Source organism: Apteryx mantelli, chromosome 6, assembly GCF_036417845.1.
Source record: "Apteryx mantelli isolate bAptMan1 chromosome 6, bAptMan1.hap1, whole genome shotgun sequence".
NCBI lineage: Eukaryota > Metazoa > Chordata > Aves > Apterygiformes > Apterygidae > Apteryx > Apteryx mantelli.
The window spans coordinates 38,339,637-38,356,181 of record NC_089983.1 but is presented as its reverse complement, the minus strand read 5'-3'; the positions used below and the strand labels follow the sequence as shown (position 1 = coordinate 38,356,181).

The window sequence follows — 16,545 nt, the reverse complement described above, 5'->3', positions numbered from 1 at the left end:
CCTTCTTTGTTCCAGGTGAGATTTCTACTGCAGGAGATAGGAAGATATACAGTCCTATTCTCCCAACCTCATCCGTGCTCCCTGAAGCCTGCATAATGACACCAAATACAGGCTGAATAGCTGACACAGCCACTGTGCATTTCTGAGACAGTTCGCCTGGACACACATCTACCCCACAACAATTTTGGCTGTAAAAGGAAGGTACAGAGAGCATGCTTAGGAGCAGCCACTCTGAAAGACTCAGATTCATGTAGCACCTCACACAGGTCTTTCTTCATCCCAGTTCAAACCTTAGAAGAACCAAAAAAGGGAAGCGAATGTAATTATGTCAGCCTGTGTTGACTTCACCAAGCCTCCACAACACTGAGGATGGTGCAAAGGCTGGGTTTGCTGGAGAGAGAGGAGGAACAGAAATGAGAACTCTGCATCAGAGCTGGGCAGAAACTGTTTCTGCAAGCCAGGTCAGCATAGGGTTGCAGGTTCATGCAAGGATAATCACAGCACTTCACCAGTGCCTCATACGGGAAGGCCATATACCTTCTGCCTGTTTACTGTGCTTTTAGTCTATTGTTTCTGCAATCATTAAAATCTACACATTCATTTCAAGTTTCACATCTTTTTCCTTCCCTTGCCCTCGCAGAATGTTGCCTCCTGTTGCTTTGTGTCAAAGCTTGAAGGAGAAGGAAGGTCATTTTATCCCTGCTGCACTCAGGGCATATCCATAGGAATCTACGCTCCATAATCAGATCAAAGATAAGGCCGCTCAGCTCTTTTTCAAGTTTGTAAACACAAGACCTAAAAACCCCAGAGAACTCCTTATCAAAATGCAGTCCAGCTAATACTTTTAGTTATGCTGCCATCAACAGCATCTTGTAATCAGAACAAACACAAAAATCCCTATTTGTTACCAGCCTGCAAGTCAACTCACAAACTACATTACAGTTTAACACAGATTCAATGTTGTTAATAATACTTAAAAATCCAGCTTTTCTGGATCTGTGGTTGGCAGATGCATAAAGACACAAAGATCTTTAGGTCATTCTGACAGCTGTTTATGACGATTAACCCCCTCCCCTCCTACCTTTAACATGAAACAAGGTACCAACACCCATTTTTAATCCACAAATGTCTCCCCCATATCTAGCAAAGAACAAAAAATAATAATCGAATATTTAAATTTACCTTCAACGTGACAGCTCTGTTATATTCAGTATGAAATGCACCGTCCCTGTTGAATAAGGAGTGGGGAATAGTGTTAACTTACAATAGCGTTGCTGGAAATCATACAGCTGTTCTCCCAGGTATCTCACTAACCAGGATAAAATTGTCCTGCCAAAGCCACAGAACTAAGCAGAATTCATTGTGCAGCAATTAAAAAAAAAAATAGAGTGAGGAAAAAGTGAGGGTGAAAAATCAAGTGTAAAGCAAACAGGTCTCCAGTAAATTTCTTCTCTGAAGCTTTAACAAGAACATCTACTAAGGGCATGATCTTTGGAGATGCAGCTGCTTGGCGTTTCTTACATTTGCAGTACTCTTACTCCTATTATTTCCAGGAAGAAAAACTCTTGCTCTCTCATTTCACTTGCCTTTCTTCAAGTACTCTGCAAAAAGTACTGTCTCAGGTCAGGAAAGGAGGCACACAGAGTTGAAGCAACCTGCCCGAGGCACATGCCAGCAGGCAAGTGCCAGAGAAAGCAAGAGCGCCGAAATCTCAGGCCTCAGCCCTTTCTATTGGGTAGTTCTAGCTCATTAGGCATCTCTCCTAGACTCAGCTTATGCTTTTAGTGTACTGTATTCAACAGCAGAATAAATTTATCTCAACTTCTACTGTAACACATGCTTACAAACTGAAGAAACAGCAATCAATTTCAAATGTCAAAGGGTACAGCAAAAATCAAGAAGTCCTCATGCTGCAGTAGAATGGAGCTGCAAGGAGAATGAATGATCCTAACAGGGGCATCAACAATTATGAGCTACAAATCCCAGCCCAGCACTCACTTATAATGGAGTAATTCCACTCCTTTCTCCTTTGAATTAGGATCTACTTTCATCTTCTTGCATAATTTTCGGCTTTCAGTATCACTGCAAAAAACACATATTGGAAGAAAAATGGTTACAAAAAAAGAAATCAAATGCATTCAGTAGTGAAAACTTATTACTTTGCTTCCTCACCAGCAATTAGTTGCAGCTAATGATAATTTAGAAGCTCTTTAGCTAAATTTGTGGGACAAACGTGGAAATCTGCATTAGCCAATTTAAATTTGCGGGTTTTTTGGTCAGGACAAGGTGAACTATGTTAAAACAAGTTCATGGCCATGTTCTAAAACCAGGCCCTGCCCAGTGGAAAAGGAGTCCATGCCAGCACGTCCGATTACCTCAGTAGACTTTGCATCCATGAGATTAACAGAAAGTTTAGAAGTCAAGTTTTCAAGAAGACCCTGTTACCATTAGAGGGGGGTCAAAGAGCAGTGTTTGTGAAAAGACTCAAAGAAAAAGAGCAGATCAGCTTTTGTATCTGGTAGAAGAGAACTCTACAACAAAAAAACCCATCTTCATGAGCTCTCCAAGCCCAGAGCTTTCAGATGCAGAGTGGCTAGCTTTAAATAGGTGTCACAGAAAATAAAAACCTATTCAAGCTTTGGCTGGGCCAGCCATCCCATTCACTCTAGGTATAAAGGAGGCATTCTGTGGCCACATCTGACAAGTGGAGGAAAGACCCATCCATCACAGCTCCTGGAAAAGGAGACAAGTAACAGGCAGGGAGCAGACCCTACTGAAGGTGATTTGTAAACTGGAGTGAACTGCTTCCAGCACAATCCAGATTAAACTAAGGAAAAGAAGAGAGAAGGGCCATGGGAGACTTAGGTGGGCAAGATAAGGGTCTAGGAGACCTAGCTGCTGTCCTAAATGAGGTAGAAGTGTAGCTATACGGATCCTTCAAACTGAAGCAAATATGAAGGAAGTCAAAGACCAAAATGAGATGAGTGAAACAGCGAAACTACTAAGAAAAAGAGGAAGATTCATATTTGCAAGTCTATTCTTTGCATTGACAAACAGCAAGATTAAAAAGCTTGAAAATTTGTTTCCAGCAGAGGACAACTTGTACCTTTTACACAGATAAATCAATTTAAAAAATGAAAACACTGAAAACCCATCAAGTTTAAACTGATTAGAGACACTTTAGAAAGCTGAGATGCAAGGGCCCCACCAAATTACATACTGGCAGCTAATTCTCCCGATGTTCTCCAGCTGCCTTTCTGCAAATGTGAGGAAGAACAAACAGCAAGGTAGTAGTGTGTTGCAGAGGAGAGAGTGCCTTTGTGGGAACATTTCCCAAATACTTATTGTAAATGGAAATGAAGAGGGGGCCTATGGGCACATAAATCAAGAGCAGAATGGTACACTGAAGACTAAAATTAGCATTTTAAGGAACTAACAAAGCACGCAACCACTTCATCAGTAAGGAGCACCTGCAATCTCAATAGTACAGAAGCATGTCTATCCAAGGAGTCTTACTCAATGCATGTTCTGTCATTGTAACCCACAAATGCTTTCTTTGCTTCCCCAAGAGGCTAGAGATCCAAGCAAGGACAGATTTTCCTATGGTCTGCTGCATCTTTTTCTCCATACTGCAGTGGAAGATGAAGCTAAAATATGTCAGCTCCACTGAATAGCACAAACATCCCCCTTGCAACCAAACTAGGTTAGAAAGCAAATAGTCTTGATTTAGACTTCTACCCAGAAGTTGGTTTGCAACATGCAGTTTGTACAGAAAGCATGTAATAACATCAAACCTAGCTGCCAGAACATACAGTCTCCTCTCATCGGCAGTCCTCCAACTGTCCCATGGGCTAAATCTAAATGGAAGGTCACCGAATCTCAGAGGGAACATCAGTTTATCAGACTACCTCCTCAACTTATGCCAGACACAGAGATCTAGGGACATGAAGAACAACTTAGGGCACTGCTGGAGTTAACTGTCTGGCAGTCAACTGAAGTCTGTTGACACCACAGCCAACATTTGTAAATGCTACTCTGGACACTCCCAAATGTTTCCTATTCTGGACATATATTTGTCTAAGCTGACCTATCTTTGTGGCTATTTCAGCCTTGTCAAGAAAAGTGTTAGAAAGTGGTCCAGATGAACAAGTGCAATGGTGATACCTCTGCTGACAGGGTCTGCCTGACCCTGTGATGTGAAGACTTGATTTCTTGTTCTTGAAGCTTTGTTCTGGGACCAATAACTTGAGGACTGAAATCTGCATCACGACAAGTCTGTTGCCAGTTCTGCTACCAATTCAGTGCAACTTCAAACCATGTGGGGGAAAGGGGGAATTTTTCCTTATTTATCATTTAGAGATCCTGAGGCTTACCCAACTTAGGAAAGCTTTGCAAGGGTTATAGTTTAAAAAAGGCTACAAAATATTACTACTCAAACAAGATGTGCACGTGAGCAAGCAGCTAGCAACTCTTACCATTCCAATTCCTACCAACTCCTTTCCTGCTCACAAGCATTTCTATTAAAAAAGAACAGCTGTACCATCAGAAAGAAACAGACTCTAAGCCTTCCCTGCTTTCAAGATTGCTCCATTTGTAGAGATCCACGTAGCCGCCTGAACGCACATCCATTGTCACAGGTAAGGAAAGCAGCAGTTTGCTCCAGTACGTCTCTTACAATTTATTGGACAGATTCTCTGCACCAGTGCATTGGGAATTCAGTCTGTTATGCACTGATGCAAGGAATGGAAGAGGAGCAAATCCCCAGAATAGGGAACGCCTAAATATGTATCAGTACATTTTTCGTGCATCAGTGCAGATTTTTGCACATGCTGACCAACTCAGAGACTCCACTAATTTTTATTTTATTTTTTTGAAAAAGCAGAAAAGAAGATGTACAGAAATGGCAATGATGGACCTCTTCTGCTTTTTCTTCTGCTTTTGCATACAGGCAGACAAAATAACAGTTACCTGCAAAGAGCAACCTGCTCTGATACTACCTGGTAACGCCTCTTATCCTCAATAAGAGTAAATATCAACACGGATGCAGTCTCTGCTCTGAGATTCACCTCCTTTTAATCTCAGCCAACAGCCTCTCTCTGAAGATGAGTTCCTCACCTCTCACATGGGAGAGGATAATTAGGATTCCAGCTCTCACAATTTAATTATATCATTTGAATTAAGAGTTTGCTATAAAGACAATGGGGGGGGTGAAGAAGCCACCCCCAAAATCAGGACTCTGCCACCCAAGCCAAGACACTAAAGACAAGGTATGAGGCTCAAGAAATGCCGGCTTTGGGGATGAGGTCAGTAACCATGTCCCCAGTACAGGGCTTGTCTCCCTCCTGCCATTGCCATTCAGAGCAATTCAAACGCCAGCAGACCCCTGCTGTGCTAGTGCTGAAGAGCCCCAGCTTTGCCTACTGGGAGTCCTACAAAGAAGCCAGCTTTATTTCCATGGAAAATCATCCAAAACATCAGCCTATCTTCAACACCATAAAAGCCCTAGCCAGCAGCTATCTACATGGTAACAAGGGCAATCCTTAAGCAGGGTAGTGGTCTGCACAGACACGGTAGCAGGTCTTCCTTCCACTCCCACAGGCACATTCCCCACGCTCCCCCTTCCCACTAAACCCACCCAGGCTCCAAAACGCTCCTTTGCTGAAGAAGCAAAGGCATAAGGCAGCCTGTTAAAAAGAACGATAAAACGAATGATCCAAGATGACCTAACTAAGCAAGAAGTCTAAACACCAACAAAGGGGGTGTGGACCGCAGATTACTTTGCCCCTCTGCACCCACATCCCAGTCTGCTTTACTGGGACAAGTTTCTGTCCTCCAGGGGTTACAAGGGAGCTGGCAGGAAGCCCCTTCTGCACTGCTCCCTGTAAACCTCCGGAGCCCCCTGTCAGCATTAGCGTGCATGAATAACCACTTTGCCAAGCCAGCCATCCATCACTGGGGCAGGAAGAGGACAAGGGGCCTGCTAAGGAGACCTGACCTCCTTTGGCCCACAACCAGCAAAGCCAGAATCTGAAAGGGATCTGCCACGGGCGCTCCTCAGGGGCACTGCAAGGAGCAGGGCTGTCCACAGGCCTGGGAGCTCGCAGCTGGCGGCCAAAACACTGGACAATCGGCAAGACATACTGATGGCTGCCCTCGACGGCAGAAGCTACCCAGGGAAAGGCTTCTGCAGCAGTGTGGCACAGCAATTTGGAGAGAGAAAGAGAACAGAGGCTAAAGCTAGATAAGAGGAACAGAAATATAAGGTCCAGGAGTTTGGCTGCAGCAAGTCCATGTAGATTTCTAAAAACAAAACAGTCTTTGCTGGCTCCTGAATAAAAGACACTGCCTGGAGATGACAGTGCAAAACATCATCCTCAGGGCCAAGTCAAACATTGCCCTGGCAGGTGCTGATGGAGCAGGACAAGACTGAACATCCTGAGCACCGTCCTTTCTCCCAAGCACAGACAAGAGCTTCTGCGACCCCCCTAAGTATTTGCCTTATCTTGTAACGCTGACCACTGGCTTCTCACCAGGAAGGGAGAACAGCCCTACAACCATATTGGCCTCTGGGGAGGGAGGATCTGACTGTCAAATCTTCTCTCAAGAAACAGCAAAAACGCCATCAAAAAAAGTTTGTGTCTCCAGTTGACAATGTTATAGTGCTGCATGCACATGCCATGCAGCTGCATCACTGAAGATGGTGCTGGCATCAGCTAACACTTTGCAATGTAGACCAGACCTAACAGTCTTTTCCATCCGCACCCCCCAACGTTCCCAGGCGCAAGAGAAGCAATTAATGAAGATGCTATGATAGCACACATTTAACTAACGAGGTCAGTAAATCTGCCTGCACAAACACTGTCTTGCTTTCCTATCAGCATATCGCACAACTACACGTGAACCACAGATCTCACAATCTGTAAACAGATTTTATCTGTTCTATCTGTACATGTCTCAATTTGAAACGGGGAATTAACAGTTCACAAAAATTATGCTTTGTCAGTCACTTACATTAGTTGCACCTGCAGACTCCACATGACCAAGGCCCTGCTTTATCAGTGGCTGTACAAAAAAAGCACTGTCAGTGTCCTGAACAGTCGGAAGAGAGAAGACTGAACAGGTAAAGAAGAGGAACAGGCCCAGAGAACAGGGTAACGCAGCAGAACAGTGGCAGGGCTGCACACAGAACAGTACTGTTTCCCAACACTGGGAAAAGCCTTCGACACTAAAAGGAAGATATCAGTCAAGGGTGTCATCACATTATCAGTGTGCTCTCACTTTTGCCTCTATTGTTTAACTGCTTTTAATCTCTTATGTTATGGTGAAAAACATCATACAGACACTGCAGAATAACTCCAGTTTTAACTCCAGGGAACTACAACTGCAATTCGGACTAGCCCTTAGAATTGAATTATCAAACAGGGTTTCCCGGCCCAATGCACAGCCTTTGCAATGCCCTCTGGCTATCTTCCAGAGAATACCCTCTCCAGACAACAGACTGATGAACATCCTGAGAAAGCATGGAGTTGAGATCCTGCCAGACAACTAATTGAGCTTGTGACCCGAAAAAGCAGCAATCAAGAGGGGTGTCAATGCCAGAAATTTCCTCAAGCCACATAAAAATAAAAACCACATTCGCGCTAGCAAATCTAATCTGAAAGAGGAAGTCATTAACAGTCAGTCATAGTCAGATCTGCTCCCACAAGGTTTAGAAATCAAAAACGCAACTCATTAGCTGTTCTGTTTTGGACAATATGGGATTCTGACCACACTCCTTCCAATCATCAATCCCACTCTCCAACAAAGACTGCACGATCCATTTACATTACAGCACTCGTGTACTTTGCTGACCAAAAGAAAACAAACCAACCGCTGCAAAACCTTCCTCCCCTCAGACATAAGGCATTGCTTCCATATCATCCTTTCTCCTCCCTCCTAGTCTGGGGTGGCAGCTGCTACAACTACTGCTGCTTACAGTATGTCACATTTATAAGGCTCCTCATATTCTGTAATGAACCTAGACCTTTCTGTATCACTCTCTTGAGACAGATCTGAAATGAGAGAGGAAAAAAGAAAAAGGAAAAAGAAAAATCACTTCTCAAACTGTCAGCCTAGCTTGCAAGAGCACTTCTCCAAAGAGCTGTGCTAAGCAGCTGCTGGATGGTAATGGCTTACATCCTCTCAAATGGAAAGCACATATGCAGCTCTCAGTGCAGACAGGCACTTAGACACTATGCTGATGAGTGGGGTTTAAGAACCTGCAGGCAGAACCCAAGAGAGATGGACATGGGAGTAATAAACACAGGAAGTTTAAAATGCAGAATTTGTCTTCAAAAAACAAAACAACAATTTGCCACCATTCTAGGTTCCTCGTGGAGATTAATTTATAAAAGAAGTAACAATAGCAACAGGTTTCCATAGCAAAAAACAAATGAGCCTCTAAAACAATGCAGTGAATTACAAGCTTGACTCTATTAGGGGATGGGAGAGCAAGAAAACACAAAAAAGGAAAACTTACTGCTGGAAAGAATCAAAGATTAGGACTAGCAGATTGACAGGGCAGTCTCATCTGAATTTAAGGCTTGATTTCTTTCCCCCCAAAACTCAGCAAAAAGGCCCTCTGTGACCCACAAGGCTATCATAGCTTTCTGCTTGAGCACTCCCCTGAAACGTGCCAGGACTGCAAGTGGCACAATCTAGATGCTGTAGAAACCCAGCACTACCAGTCACCCAATAAAAGTGATTCTGTATGCCCATTAGTCAATTAGAGAGCCCAAAAATCTACAGGAATGAGATCGAAAAGAAGTATTTGCCCAAAATTAAAACTCAGGAGATTAGTCCTCCTAAAAGCAAAAGCGAGCAAAAGAGCAGAAAGAAACCCAAGGTAAAAAGGTAACACAGGTATCATCAGACAAAAACAATTAAGAAAGGGAAAATATCATACAGCATAAGCTCCAGCCTTGCAGAAAGTCTGGAAGTTATAATGAAAGGTATTTTCCATGGAGATATAAATTAGAGAGGTGCACTCAGCAACACACGTCTACACAGAAATACAGTGAACACAGTCAAAGGAGCTACAAAGGCTATGCAGGAACTTCTAGAAAAGCAGAATGCTTGAACTATCTTCTTTATAAGCAAGAAGCCTTCCTCATTAGACACTATGTGGGTTAGATGAGGTCTGGGTAATCAGGGCACAGGAGGATATGGTGACACTGTCCTAATCTGGGACACAGAGGGCTCACGCTGTATCTTTGAATTCGCACTAAACTAAGCTCTACGTGAAGATGGGTTTAGAATGCATTATCCACAGGCATGTGAAAGCTGTAGTATATTGTACTTTGTCTCTTTTATGATTTTTTTTTAGCTGTATTATGGGTCTGGAAAGTATGCTAGAGGATGTTTTAAATAAAGTATTAAAGGCAAGAAAACTGAGGTACTTTTGATTAGATCTTAGCTCATCTACTATTCATTTTAGCTTGAAAAGCAGCAAGGTTAAAGATTCACAGTTAATCAGCAATTCTAGGCAAAACAGTCATGGAATACGTATGGTTGGCTAGAACTATGATGTGAACCCAGTCTTGTACACGTAAGCATCACAGGGGCTTTTAGTTAAATTCTCTATATTTCTGAATTAGTGCAATACACCCAACTCTAAATAGGTTTACCTTCGGCACCAAGAGCTTGTTTAAAGGAGGAAATTATTTCAGAATGAAGTAGCACTTCCTTCATGGTCACTCTTATGGTAAAACAGAGGGGCTTTAACATGAATTAGCATTAACCGCATAGACAGGTTACAACAGAGACAGGAGGAGGAAGGGATTGAAAATCTATGCTGCAAAGGCACAGTTTGCCCGTATAAATTGCACCCACACGAGGATCCCGTTGCCAGTATAAGCACACTTGCAAAGTGCTCCTTGTGTATACCTGGCCCGCGACTCCTAGATGGGCTGCAGACAGCCCCCCCTCACCCTGTAGGCTGCCACGTAGCATTACTTGTCACCCGCTGCCGTCACCTGCAAGGCGGCTGTAGCGAAGGACAGAAATCCAGACGCGCAAATCTACTTGGACGTAAGGGGCTGCATCAATGTGAGAGCACTCCTTCCTTCTTTTCTCTCTCTCTCTCTCCCCGTTAGATCTGGTCATTTTTATTTGCAATTTCAAAGCTTTTCATTAGCTTTAAAATTCAGCTACAAGGAGGAAAGATGAGTAGGCTTACTTCCTTAAATAAATCCTACTTCTCATCGGTTTTATAAGAGCGAAGGTAGAAACTAAAGAGGAAAATGACACTTAATGCCATCTGTACCAGTAGCCTTATTTCTAAAATCCCTCTCTCCTATTCCAAGGTGTTAACCAAGTTCATTTCCGATTGTGTGTGGGCAAAGCCATTCTATATCCAAAGCATTAGAAATCTGGGGAAGCAAGATTTCATCTAAAAGGCAGATAAACATGGAAATTGGGGGAAATCCCTGGAAAGGAGACTTATTAGATTTAACTCTCCTGAGCCAGCAGAGGTTTAGCTATGCAGCCTTGAAAGAGCTGCTTTACCAGCCAAATTACGATTTGGGTGGGACCCTGAAGAATGTATCTCATCTTTATGATAAGTGTCACAGGATTGTAACAACTACAAATAATTATTAGATCTGTGTCTGGAAGGGGACAAAAGGAATGACACACAGACCATGAAAGCGGGAAAAATGGGATTAAAAAAATTAAAAAATTAGTGAGATTTTAGCCAGATGGCATTTCCTCTTACTAGCAGCCTGATGTGCTAAAGCCAAGCACATGCACTATGACAGCAGATGGGAATCACACAGCTCTGTCTACGTTAGGGACCTACATTAAAGGAAACCCTGCAAGTCTGAGTAGGGAATAATTACCCAGAGCCAAGGAAATGGGTGCTTTTATGAAAATACCAGTTTCCACAATCAGGCAGAAGTTACTGCTAAAATCAAATTTGATAGCATGGAGTTACAATTAACAACAGCTTGATTTTGAGATTACACAAAACGATAGGCTAACACCTTCTCTTTGCAGACATCTTCAGCTTTCAATTCCCTGTTTCACTTTGGAAATGGTAAATTCTGAAAATGAAGCACTTCATTTTCAAAAGTTGTATCAGACTGCTACTAAAAATAATTCAATAAATAATCCAATCCTCTGCTTGCTTAAACGCCTATCCCAATAGCATCTGAATGCACTAAATGAATAATACTTATTAGCGCTGCTGTAGCATTTTTCCTTTCAAAATTCTCCAAACTCTTTATAAACATTGACTAATGAATCAGGCAATATTTACCCAGTTGCCTGGAAAAACAGAGATATATGGTTTTTCAACAGCACAAAACAACAACAGTGAATCAATGGCAGAGCCAGGAACAGAAACTGGCTCTCTCAGCTCTCGTTAACTTGGTGTCTCTCCGAACACAACTCCCAGTACGCTTGCTTGCAAGAAGCCTGACCCATCTTTTTGGGACATTTGGAGGATTTACAGAGTTGTAATGTTGTGCTCTACCAATGCTACTAGTCAGCCTCAACACAGAACTGAAGCACCACATATTTTAGGGGGGAAATAAATAAAAGGTAAGAAAAAGCTCTCTGTTTAAACTGACACAATAAAAAGTAGAAATTGCACAGAAGACCAGACCTTAACAGACATTATTAATTCAATATTCTATCATCTCTCACACTACTGTTCAGTCAACGAACGCTTCGGCAAGGACTTCTTAATTAAAACATGGGAAGGCTAAAATAAAATGTATTTTTGTCACACGGTTTGTGGCTCTTTTATTCATAATTGAAATAGCTTCACATTTAGTTACATACAGAGCCACGTATGCTATCTCAGTAGGCAGGAGCAAGAAGCGATCACCTTAACGCTGTAAACCATTTCAGTGCTGCCCATTCATCTTCAGCAGAAGTCACCCCTTCTATCTGCCTGCAAGAATTGATTCAGATCCCCGGTGGAACAAGGACTTCCCTACAACACCGTGCATGGAGAAGTTCCCGAGTGTGTTGCGTTCAGCATGGTCCTGCTCCAGCACGGCACTTAAGCACAGGTAAGTCTAACTGCACGGAAGAGGCAGGGACCTGGCACTTCCCAGCCCCACCACTCATAGCTGAGCCCAGGCACTCTGGTGGACCTCTGCTACGTTGCTGCACAGCTAAAAGCAAGCAGCAACCTCTTCTCTTCCACTCTGTCTCACAAGAAACCACCTATTTCCCCAGAGTATGCTGGAAGACTAACCTCCCTGGTCTTTCTCAGGCCACTCAACCTGGAATTAAAAGCTCTAGTCTAACCTCCAGCTCCAACCACAGACCCAACAAAAGCCAAGGAAAGGGAACGTGGTTTCCATATAAGCTGGCAATTCAGGCAGCCAGCTTTCAGCCACAAACCTGCACGCTCCTCTGTGCTGCATGAAATACAGAACACGCTGACAAGACTCAGCAATTAATAACGCTTTCCATCGGTGGAAGAATAAATTCTTGATTTCTCCTGAAAATTAGGGGGAAAGGGGGAATTATAAGAAAGAAAAAAGCCTGGCCAATAAAGAAAAAGAAAAGAAAAAGACTGCTGTCATCGCCACAGGGAAGCAGAGACACAAACCACAACTCTGCATGTATGCCAACCTTGCCAACGCTTGGAGCTGAAGGCAAAGAAGTCCACTACAGCAGGGTGTAAAGAGCAAAGCCAAAATTCCCTGCCAAACAAGCCATTTCTTGTCAATATTTGTAAAACAAATTGAGCCTGTGCGGTAAATATCCCTGCATCTGTGCGCTGTTTGTTTCAGCATGAAGACTTGCAAACAAGCTTCACAGCATACTTGCACTAGGAGAATAGCTTGAGCAACTCTGGTCGGACTCAGCTGTTCGGAGTCCCCACAAGTGGCCCTTTGTGACCAGTGACAGATGGCACTACTGCAGCCTCATACTATTGCTGGGACGAGGGAGGCAGCAGTTCGCAGCCACCTGTAGAAAAATTAAGCAGTAACACACACAAATCTTTTAAACTTTTTTTTTTGCCTTAAAAGTTACATCAGCACATACTAAGAGATTGATTTCAGAATGCTTTAAAGGTCTAGCAAGCAAGCAAGCAAAAAATAAACTTGGTTCAGATTCAGACCCTTCTTGTCCACATGTATCAGGGCTTCCTTTGCCGCAAGCCAGTCTTGCAGCCCACCTCGCCCCATCCAACAGGTTCAAAAATCCTCATTAGGACATCCCTCTGCAGGAGGGTTTAACAGAAGAGAGACCTCTGAAAAATAGCTAAGTATTTATTTAGTTGGACAGAGCATCTATTTTTTTTCAGGTTCTTCCCAAACAAGTGATCTGAAAGGAAGCACCGCTCAACCTTTTAAAAGAGAATTACATCTACTGCCATGTTTACAGCATCCTCTCTATAGCACTGTTTGTCACTCAGCAAACAGCAATCTGATTTCAAAAGTACTGGAATCAGAGCAGATTTGAGGAACCTACTGTCTATTCCCAGGTCTGCCAACCTCTTATAGCATGACCTTCACCAGGCTGCTTCACTTCTCTAGGAATAACTCATCTTTCACTGTGGATGGGAAGCTTAATTGGATAATAATTGCCCAGAAATTTATGATGGTCAGAAAAAAGGCACTGCAGGTATCAAACTTCCTATGAAATGTATTAAAGCACTACCTGGAAGAGACTTTAAAATACATTTCTTGCAAGTAACTTCCATAACAAAGTTTGGTTTAGGTGCCAACACTTGGCAAGAAGGAAAAGGGAGAACGTATTAGGACTTGAGGAACTGAAGTTTATTTTACACCAAAACTAAGTAATACATTTCCTCCCCCATCACCGCCACTTACAAACTCAGGACCAGAGACTGATCTGTTGAATTAAGTGCCAAAACTTCCTTGCATTTCAAATAGAAGCAGTACTGGATCTAAACAAGGAATATTTCCTTCCCAACCCAGAACTAAAAATAGACATTAGAGGAGGTTATTTCTTAGTTGTACTATAGCAGCATTTTGAAGGACCAAACAGAAATAGCCTCAACCATTCGAGGAGTTGTACGTGTGAGTGCACACACACAGTAAGCAATGAGCCCCACAACACAGAAGCAGTCTAAAACAAAGGGGAAATAAGAGACACAAAGGTAAAGTGACCATTCTGCAGTCAGGGAGGCTGATTGGAGACTGAAGTCAAGAAGCTGGCTGAGAATCCTATTCACTACACTTACTGACAACCAAAAATTGTTTATTGACGCTTCGGTTAGACAAGGAGACTGGATTTCAGAGGTATGCCTGACTTCCACACAGCTTTCTTTTCTTCGGGGTCAATATAATTTATTTGCTGGCTTCTCAGCAGGTGGGGACTGGTACAGGCTTCACTGACCTCAGAGGAGCAGCCCTGCTCTCTGCCAGCTGATGACTTGGAACATTGTCCCCATCAGCTGGGCAGGCATGAAAATGTCTGTGCTTTTGGACTAGCCCAGCAGAAGGCAAACAGAAGGCAGAAACATAGGACTCCCCAGGAAAGCTATTTGCCTGGGGGCAGGAGGAAAGCAGGACAGGTTAACTAACAACAATAACACATTAACTTGGATTTACCAATAACTTATTCTGGGTCACTGCTTTCTGATGGATAGGGGTGGTTTCAAAAGTATATTTTTAAGGGAGCTACATGCTTTTCAGAGATGACTCAGATCTGTGCACAGTGTACCACTTGCTCACACCACGGCAAGCCACCCAAGCGCACAGGTAGGCAGCAATCTGTTCTTCCGGAAAGCAGGAAGTGGAATTTGCCACCTGCAGGCAAAGCTCTCGAGCTGCAGAGACAGAGAGATGCTACGATACGCACGCTGAAACCACAGGCAATGTGTTATTGGACAGAGCCACAGCAGAGGCTTTCAGATCTGCAAACCAGAAAGCACACACCTGCTCATTCCTCCCCAAATAAGCAAACACTTACAAAAACAAGTCTCCCTGCTTTCACATTAAAAATCACCATGAACCTACCAGCACAGAGGAAGCTCTTTAAAAGAAAGCACATTTTATTGAGAAACACTAGTGGGTGGACACTTCAAAGCCAACAAAACAATCCTATTGTTCATGTGATATTTGCTGCTAGAGCAGAACCGCACTGACCTCCAGCAGAGGCATCACATGGGGGATTCCTCCTCCTCCCTGCTTGTGGGAGAGCTGGAACAGTCACAGTCTCCATGCTACGTGGCCCCCATAAAAGCAGATGCTAGCTGGGGTCTCCAGCTTCTGGCAGAAAAACATGCTGTCAGAGAAGAAGTGACAACAGCCACAGGGAAGAAATGATCCCCTACCAACGGCCTGAAGGCAGAAGAGAGATGGTGACACATAGGTTCCCTCCAGTTATGAAGAAACTGAGCAGGGTGATGTGGGTTCAATTTTAAGCAGCAAGTTTCATAGCTATCAGAAAAAGCTAAGTCAGCAATAAAAGCCAAAAGGGGAGAGGGCAAAAAGGGAAGAAGAAAACAAACAAACAAGAAAACCCAGTGTGTCACATACCCACAGTCTATCCAGCTGATAGTGCCTCGTCCCTTCACCTCCTGGGCCACACTGGACAGTAACCTGAGTGAGCTATCCGCAGCAGCAGCTGAAAAACCAACAGCAGCATTATTACTCCACGCAGAAAAACACAACAGTTGCATTCCTTTGTTCTGAAGCACTGGAAGAACATTTTCTCAAGTTTGAAGAAACCAGTATGAGAGAAATGAGTGAAATCTTTCCTAATCTAGGAGGAATGCCAGCTATGACTGAAGTTTCACGGCTCTTTCCCTCTCTCCTCCTCCTTTAACAACAAACTGAGAATCATATCTTCAGGCAGACATCCTGACCTATATTTATGTGGCTATACTGTGTCCTCTCCCACAAACCAGCTTCCATCCATCACTGCCTTTTTCCCATGGCTGGGCATTAACTGGTTTGTACTACTGTCTGGTAATTAGAGCACTCCATTTAAGACCTTCCTCTGCTGTAAAGGCAAGTCTTTTAGTGCTTCTGCCAGCCTCAATTCCATACCTGTAATACACAGATAACAGTACACTGTTATGCTCATATTATCCCTGGGAGATATCCAAACCAACAGCTGTGAGGAGCTCTAAACTGTTAGCCAAGAGCACCCAGAAAAGGTCCTTCCAAGAATATATAAATATCCAACTGATTGATATATATATATATATATATATATATTTTTTTTTTAAAACAGTGCCATGCCACCTGTGTAGGTTTTGAAAAACATTTACCATTTTATAATAGTGTTTTGGAATGTATTAAAAATAAACAGAGGAGAAAAAAAAGGAAGGAGAGCTCAGGAGAGAAAATACAGATTCAAACGAGTATCATTTCCCCCCAAAATATAAATAGAAACTATTTCCCGTCCCAATAAACAGAAAATAGAAATTCAGAATCTTCTCCAGATCCACTTAAACACCACTGCTTTTCTACAACTAGTTAAAGTATTTGAATATAAGAATGGCTATACTGGATTATATCAAATGTCCATATAGTCCGATAACTTGTCTCCAACAGGGGAGAAAGTGAA

The 16,545-nt window shown here is 43.0% G+C and overlaps 1 protein-coding gene across 1 annotated transcript in view; it reads right to left on the bottom strand.

Annotated features, from left to right (window-relative positions):
- Positions 1-16,545, bottom strand: part of PDIA5 (protein disulfide isomerase family A member 5) — a 101,971-nt gene that overhangs the window by 71,833 nt on the left and 13,593 nt on the right. Inside the window, exons 3-5 of the mRNA XM_067299308.1 lie at positions 15,510-15,597; positions 1,999-2,082; positions 1,183-1,228 (exon numbers count right to left, since the gene is read on the bottom strand). Of these exons, the coding sequence (XP_067155409.1) occupies positions 1,183-1,228; positions 1,999-2,082; positions 15,510-15,597 (218 nt within the window). The remainder of the gene's footprint in view (positions 1-1,182; positions 1,229-1,998; positions 2,083-15,509; positions 15,598-16,545) is intronic.